The sequence below is a fragment of the Cottoperca gobio genome, chromosome 10 (assembly GCF_900634415.1).
Source record: "Cottoperca gobio chromosome 10, fCotGob3.1, whole genome shotgun sequence".
NCBI classification, from domain to species: Eukaryota; Metazoa; Chordata; class Actinopteri; order Perciformes; family Bovichtidae; genus Cottoperca; species Cottoperca gobio.
In genome coordinates this window covers 6,032,137-6,040,187 of record NC_041364.1, presented here as the reverse complement: position 1 = coordinate 6,040,187, position 8,051 = coordinate 6,032,137, and the positions used below count along the sequence as shown (strand labels likewise).

General features: G+C 38.3%; 2 protein-coding genes across 3 annotated transcripts; both read left to right on the top strand.

Annotated features, from left to right (window-relative positions):
• Positions 1–306: 306 nt before the first annotated feature.
• Positions 307–4,064, top strand: LOC115014577 (uncharacterized). Of its 2 annotated transcripts, none has more exons than XM_029441555.1 (5): positions 307–380; positions 529–873; positions 962–1,300; positions 1,804–1,897; positions 4,053–4,064. In XM_029441555.1, exons 1-4 carry the CDS (start codon positions 338–340, stop codon positions 1,893–1,895), a joined length of 819 nt encoding a protein of 272 aa, XP_029297415.1. In that variant the 5' UTR covers positions 307–337; the 3' UTR covers positions 1,896–1,897; positions 4,053–4,064. The 2 variants fall into 2 exon arrangements, with proteins under 2 accessions (XP_029297415.1, XP_029297414.1); XM_029441554.1 differs by lacking the exon at positions 4,053–4,064 and adding an exon at positions 2,102–3,262.
• A 2,403-nt stretch (positions 4,065–6,467) lies between these two features.
• Positions 6,468–7,440, top strand: LOC115015003 (uncharacterized). Its single transcript, XM_029442166.1, is given in 4 exon segments — positions 6,468–6,501; positions 6,659–6,877; positions 6,880–7,002; positions 7,091–7,440. Coding segments are annotated over 4 exon segments (726 nt in total).
• Positions 7,441–8,051: the final 611 nt, after the last annotated feature.

Genomic DNA, 8,051 nt, shown 5'->3' with positions numbered 1-8,051 from the left:
AAGTTACATTTAGAAGACGTTACATTTTACACATTTTGAAAATGTAAAAGTATTTCATTTTGTAAACTCAGCTTCATTATTATTGCTGAGTGGAATTCAGTTTATTATTTGTCTTTACTAACTAACACATTATTTACCTCCAATGCAGTGTGGTTAGTCTAACAATAAATACAAAGGGGACAGGATCAAGGGTTTGGTAAATTTAGGTCTATGCGCATTGTCTGCATTTCAGCCAATCACGATGACTTCTACTTTGTAAACCTCGATCACCTTGTGACTAAATCTTCCATTTGGGTGCGTCGACATCAGTAGTGCAAGAGAAGGGCTCTGTGGCACAATGATCGGAGGACTGGCTGCTTTGATTCTTCTAAGTACTGCGTGTGAGTGCAACTTTACTTTTCTACTTTAAGAGGACTCCTGTAAAACTGTTTGTTTTAGGTCATATTCAAGTTTAGACAAACTCTTTGTATTAATTGTCCTGTTATGTCCCTTTTTCATTGTTTTTGTCCTTTTGTCTCTTTTCTTCAGCCCTGATTCAAACTGCAGAGGTTCCTCACCAGATCTCTTCGACTGTGGTTGAACTTGGAGATAATTTGACTCTGACATGTTCATCCAGTGAAAATGAATTCAGGTTTTTTTACTGGTATAAGATGAAGTTTGGATATATGGCTCAAACTATTGCAGCAGGAACTTTCAACACATTAAAACTTCAAGGACAATTTGACAACGCAAGATTTGAAGTCACAAATTTGAACGCTCAGTATGTTCTTAACATCAGAAATGTAAACAAAGAAGATGAAGCGATATACTTCTGTCTAGCAGGATCATCATACAAAATGAAACTCATTAACGGCACACTTTTGGCTGTGAATGGTAAGGTATGTTCATGTCAGTGACTTTGTTTGCTGCTTTGTCAACACCAAACAATCCATTACTTAATTCCTTCCTTTTTGTGAATCAGATCATAAAAATGTGCAGAAATCTGTCCTCGTGAAACAAAGTCCGGAGACGGAGTCGGTCCGGCCGGGCGACTCAGTGACTCTCCAGTGTTCACTTCTCTCCACTGACAAAGAAAACGCAGATCAGTGTCCAGGTGAACACGATGTGTACTGGTTCAGATCTGGATCAGGAGGATCACATCCAAGCTTCATTTACACTCACAGTGACGAACAAAAGGAAAGAAGTTGTGTCTACAGTCTGTCCACAACTATACAGAACTCATCTGATGCTGGGACTTACTACTGTGCTGTGGTCACATGTGGACAGATCCTGTTTGGTGAAGGAACTAAAGTGGAGACAAGTATGTTTTAATGTCCTTTTGTGAAATCTTAAGTACATTTTGAACATTATAGCTGTTCAGATTTTATTAGATAAAAACGTATAAAAATATCAATAATTCATGATTTCTAATCTACATAAATCTATCTATGGATAAATATATGTTTCTTAAAACTCAACATGCATGAGTCAGACAGAATCACAACTCTTTGACATGTTACATGTTAGTCAAAGGAGAAATACTGTTTGGTCATGTCTTTGTTGTATTTGTTCATTTATTCTCACTATAGTCTTGATAAGTTTGGTGCAAGTAAAGAAAATGATTAAAAGTCTCTACTACAACAAACAGAAGGCTATTAAATTATATTAAATGTTATGTTCAAGACATTTAAATTAATTATCTAAACAGGGCAGTATCTTAAACAGACAATAATTACTATCTTGCACGACACAAATTGAGTTTTGTGTCTCACTTAATATTGCTTCAGGTAATCATTGAAATAAAAGGAGTTTCTCTCATTCCAGGATCAGATCTGGACCCCGTTGTTCTTGTGCTTGGAGTACTGTTGGCCTGCTGTGTGACTGTGATTGCCGTCCTTATCTTCTCAAGAAACTGAAGGTAAGTTTAGCAAAACTGTAAAGATGGAGTACATAACTTTTTTACATACATGATTTCTTTTACGCATTAAAAAAACTTGACAAGGATCCAGGACGTCACAGAGAGATTTGCTGATATCAAATATACCAATAACTATATTCTACACTTGATCTTGATGTCAAAGCACTAATCTCTAATACCTTTGTTAAAAACTGTTATTGTCAGGATGGTGACACAGAGGCATTGAACTGGAATTATCGACAATGAAAAGCATGAAGAGGAAGAAAAAAGAGACAACAATAGTAACCATAAGCTCTGACTTCTGTTTGGGTGAAATCCACTGATTATCAAAACGTTAAACTCTTTGTTATATATAAGAAAGTCATTTCAACACGTGATGACGTGTGTTAATGTTATTAACTGTACATGAGATTAGTTGTGCAATGTGGGGAGGACGCCCTCCCTGCTTTTGAAATGATCTAGAACTGCCACTTACACAGGCGTCTCTGCGGGTGCACATGGAGAAGGGGGTTATGGGTAATCGTGGCTGGGACAGGGAAACAGAGGAGCTTGGTATTTAACCCGGGTGGATGTGGTTTTGCAAGACGTAGCAGTGAACGCTTGGGCAAGCTCCGTGACCGTCCCCGCCACAGTCTATGACAGGTGTGTTCAACTCAATTTCACTGAGGGCCACACCGGGAAAAGAGAATCACATCATGTGCCAGACTTAACAGAGTAAATTGACATGTATTAAATCGCTAAAATAAAAATCTCTGATTTTATTGTTGCACGTCCCATATAGACTTCTCACAAAGCGTTTGGTCCACATAAAACCATAACAATGTAGCTTAGCCATCAAAGCATTTAGTGAAGCTAAATAATGCATTCTGAATTCTATTTTTACAAGTAACACACATAACGTACAGCCCGCTCACAACAATCTGTTTCACAGGCCTGAATATGACGAGTCAATGGTTGTGTGGGACATTTAATAGGATAAAACTAAATTAGGATCTTTGATCTTGTAGTTTACATGTCCCATACACCCTAGCCCAGGGGTCGGCAACCTTTACTATCAAAAGAGCCATTTTGCCACCTCTTCCACCAAATAAAATGTGTCTGGAGCCGCAACACATATTTCATAACACAGCTTAAGTTGTATATACCATAAATAGTTATACTATATTTGTTGCATTTATGAAATCACATAAATACAAAGGAAACTGTTGAGATTATATTGATATTAGGACAACACCAATCTCTTTTATTGGTATCAACTCAATTATTTCTTCCTGCATCACATCAGAGTTCACACACCTGCATAACAGCGCTGTCTGTTCAACATCACTTACATCACTTGACTCATCACAGGCGATTTAATATGCTTCAGCTGAATTGATGTCCTCAATTTGCTGTTTGGTGATGTGTGTTGCCATTTTAATGGCCCTGTCCTTGACGGTCTTTGCAGAGAGAGACATATCTCAAATGTTTCTGAACAATTTCATCTTTGTTTTGAAGTCTGAAAATAGATGCTCTGATATTTTTCAGAATGCTTCTTTCATGTATTCTCCATCTGTGAGCGTCTTTCCACGCCGTACTATCTCCTGAGCGGCCACAAAACTAGCAGCAGTAGTTGAGTTTGAAGACTTCATCCATTTCTTAATGGAATATTTTCTCTGCTCCGCTTTCAGCAGAAGTTCAGAAATCGCGTTTTTTTCGCGCATCTCCAGCTCAGTACTTTTCGGCAAATGCTGTGTGTGTCTGTTCTTGAAATGTCTTTCGACATTACATTTTTTGTTGTTAGCTAATTTCTCGCCACATATCAAGCAGACAGGTCAGCCAGCATCGTTGGCAGTAAAAGCAAATGTATCTGTCCACTGCAGAATTAGACTTTTCTTTTTTTAGTTGTATCCATTGTTAGCTTACCGAGTTAGCCGGGGGTCGGAAACTCAAGATTAGCTGCCTGCAGGGAAAGGCGCCGCGCCCGTAAACGCAGTAGAATGTGACGCATATTTTAGTGGACGAAATGTAAAAATTCAATTAAATGTATTTCAGTGTCACAATATCACCTCGAACTCCAAGATAAGAGATGTTCCGTTTGAAAGGTTGTCCACTGTGCAACAAAAAAATACATAAAAATAATGTTATTTATTTCCATGATTTTTTTTTGTCAAAGCTTCAGGGAGCCACTGCAGAGGGGTTAAAGAGCCGCATGTGGCTGCTGAGCCGCAGGTTGCCGACCCCTGCCCTAGCCTCAAGGCACGCAATAGTCTGCACATAAAACCCTAATGACCCAATACAAGCCAACGAGAATGCGCATCAGGCACACAACACTGTGACGCAGGACGTTAGCACTGCCCCCGGGTGAGATACCAAGTTCTTTGGGAGTCCAACTCTTTAACTTTTTTTTCTTCTAATGTTGCTATGTTGAAATAATACGAATGGATATGTCTGTTTATACTCAAAGCATAAAAATAAAGAATTATGTCAGAAATCTTCCGTTGTTATTTTTGAGAAAATCCATGTTGATAAAAGAATCCTGTGTGTTTGCATCATACAAAGTACATTCACTGGTTGCCTTCAACCTCACAGGGGTTATGTAACCTCACCTTTGTTGTTCATCAGGAAAAAAGCAGATTCACGTTTTCGGTGACATCAAAAGTGAAATGTGTTGCTTGACTTCCATACTTTTTTCATAATAGCACTGTAGGCCCCAAATATGAGACTGACTAAAACTGAATGGGATAGAATAATGCATTCTAAATAAATCGATACGTTTGGCGTTTAAATAAAAAACATACGATAAATACAATATTTTTAAACAGGGCATTAGTAACACACTCTGCAACTAGATATTGGAATCCCTCACACATAGACCTCAGGCAGTTCGGATTGGTGTTCACGCTTCCTCCACTGTACTGCTTAATATGGGAGCCCCCCAGGGCTGTGTGCTCAGCCACCTCCTGTTCACGTAGTAAACCCTCGAAACATTTATTTGTCTTGTGATAAATACATTTGGATGCTGCCCTGTAATTTTCTTGTGAATATGTGTGTACAGACATACATTATTAATCACCACGGACAAACAAATGACAAGTTGAGCCTGGTGGTTGTTGGGCTGTGAAAATAACGTGTGAGTTCAAAGCTGCAATTCTTCCTGTCATTCTCAATAGTTTACAGGGTACAGGAGGGTTATACAAACCCACACCTGGTCAGTTAAACCATGTAAAAAGGTGTTTCTTTGGTGTTTGTTGTTGAGAGACAGGGGAGTGCTACACATTCACTGGTCCAACACAGATCTTTGTGAAGGTGCAGCACATCCATGTTGTAATCTACTGCTGCAAAATCATGGTCAGCAAAAAAACTAAAAGGCAAATTAGATTAAATGAAAACTATCAGTTATACTGGTGAAACTAAAATTAGCTTTCTGGTGCCTCTTGTAGCGCTTCCCTTCTTGCACCTCTAACCTCACTACATATCCTGTTGATCTCCAGGCAGGTCTCTTCTGAGTAAACAGCTTCAGTGGTTGGTCAAAGGCAGAGAAATCTCCCACCACAGCTTTTGTCTGTCAGTGTAGCTGTTGCCTGTGACTTTGCTTGTTGCTTTCAATGTAAACTATAAAGACAGTGTAGTTGTTCCTACAAAATGTTTTCTAATGCATTATTTTTGGAAACATTCTGCAACAAAAATGTACTTACAACATATAAAGTTCTGTTACTAAGTGATGCTTTACTGACCAACACTGAACCGGACATAAATCATGTCCTGTAGACTCTCCCAATATTGTTGCAATTCCTAGAGATTCTGTGCTGAATGCCAAACAATAAGGTCCGGACATGTCACTGACAAAACCAATGACCATGCACACCCTGATGAAAGTAACCCAGTTAGATGTGGCCTTTACGGGGAAATGAGCTTTTGTAGCAAAAAGCTTTTGATAAGGACAAGACATTTTTCAAATTCCCGTTACAGTTGTAATTCTGCACACTGTTGTGACATGAAGTTCCTACAAGTCGGTTATTTAGTTGTTCTTTGTGGGTCTGCTGCCTGTGCACATCAGTGTGTTACATGGTGTTTGCTCAGACAGCTTTGCACCAAGCATTCTCTTTCAGAAAGTCAGAATTGCTGAGGTTGTGTCCTGCAGCGTCACTGTTGTAGGAAAAGTAAAAGACAGGCACCATCTGACATCTCTTGTTGCTACAACTACAAGATATGTGTCATATGCTCCCTGAGGCTGTGAAAGCAATCTCACTAAAGTTACATTTAGAAGACGTTACAATTTACACATTTTGAAAATGTAAAAGTATTTCATTTTGTAAACTCAGCTTCATTATTATTGCTGAGTGGAATTCAGTTTATTATTTGTCTTTACTAACTAACACATTATTTACCTCCAATGCAGTGTGGTTAGTCTAACAATAAATACAAAGGGGACAGGATCAAGGGTTTGGTACATTTAGGTCTATGCGCATTGTCTGCATTTCAGCCAATCACCATGACTTCTACTTTGTAAACCTCGATCACCTTGTGACTAAATCTTCCATTTGGGTGCGTCGACATCAGTAGTGCAAGAGAAGGGCTCTGTGGCACAATGATCGCAGGACTGGCTGCTTTGATTCTTCTAAGTACTGCGTGTGAGTGCAACTTTACTTTTCTACTTTAAGAGGACTCCTGTAAAACTGTTTGTTTTAGGTCATATTCAAGTTTAGACAAACTCTTTGTATTAATTGTCTTGTTATGTCCCTTTTTCATTGTTTTTGTCCTTTTGTCTCTTTTCTTCAGCCCTGATTCAAACTGCAGAGGTTCCTCACCAGATCTCTTCGACTGTGGTTGAACTTGGAGATAATTTGACTCTGACATGTTCATTCACTCAAAATGATTTATGGTTTGTTTACTGGTATAAGATAAAGTTTGGATATATGGCTCAAACTATTGCATCAGAAACTTTCAACAAATTAAAACTTCAAGGACAATTTGACAACTCAAGATTTGAAGTCACAAATTGAACGCTCAGTATGTTCTTAATATCAGAAATGTAAACAAAGAAGATGAAGCAACATACTTCTGTCAAGCAGGATCGGCATACATAATGAAACTCATTAACGCCACACTTTTGGCTGTGAATGGTAAGGTATGTTCATTTCAGTGACTTTGTTTGCTGCTTTGTCAACACCAAACAATCCATTACTTAATTCCTGCCTTTTTGTGAATCAGATCATAAAAATGTGCAGAAATCTGTCCTCGTGAAACAAAGTCCGGAGACGGAGTCGGTCCGGCCGGGCGACTCAGTGACTCTCCAGTGTTCACTTCTCTCCACTGACAAAGAAAACGCAGATCAGTGTCCAGGTGAACACGATGTGTACTGGTTCAGATCTGGATCAGGAGGATCACATCCAAGCATCATTTACACTCACAGTGACGAACAAAAGGAAAGAAGTTGTGTCTACAGTCTGTCCACAACTATACAGAACTCATCTGATACTGGGACTTACTACTGTGCTGTGGTCACATGTGGACAGATCCTGTTTGGTGAAGGAACTAAAGTGGAGACAAGTATGTTTTAATGTCCTTTTGTGAAATCTTAAGTACATTTTGAACATTATAGCTGTTCAGATTTTATTAGATAAAAACTGTATAAAAATATCAATAATTCATGATTTCTAATCTACATAATCTATCTATGGATAAATATATGTTTCTTAAAACTCAACGTGCATGAGTCAGACAGAATCACAATTCTTTGACATGTTACATGTTAGTCAAAGGAGAAATACTGTTTGGTCATGTCTTTGTTGTATTTGTTCATTTATTCTCACTATAGTCTTGATAAGTTTGGTGCAAGTAAAGAAAATGATTAAAAGTCTCTAATACAACAAACAGAAGGCTATTAAATTAGATTAAATGTTATGTTCAAGACATTTAAATTAATTATCTAAACAGGGCAGTATCTTAAACAGACAATAATTACTATCTTGCACGACACAAATTGAGTTTTGTGTCACACTTAATATTGCTTCAGGTAATCATTGAAATAAAAGGAGTTTCTCTCATTCCAGGATCAGATCTGGAGCTAGTTGTTCTTGTGCTTGGAGTACTGTTGGCCTGCTGTGTGACTGTGATTGCCGTCCTTATCTTCTCAAGAAACTGAAGGTAAGTTTAGCAAAACTGTAAAGAT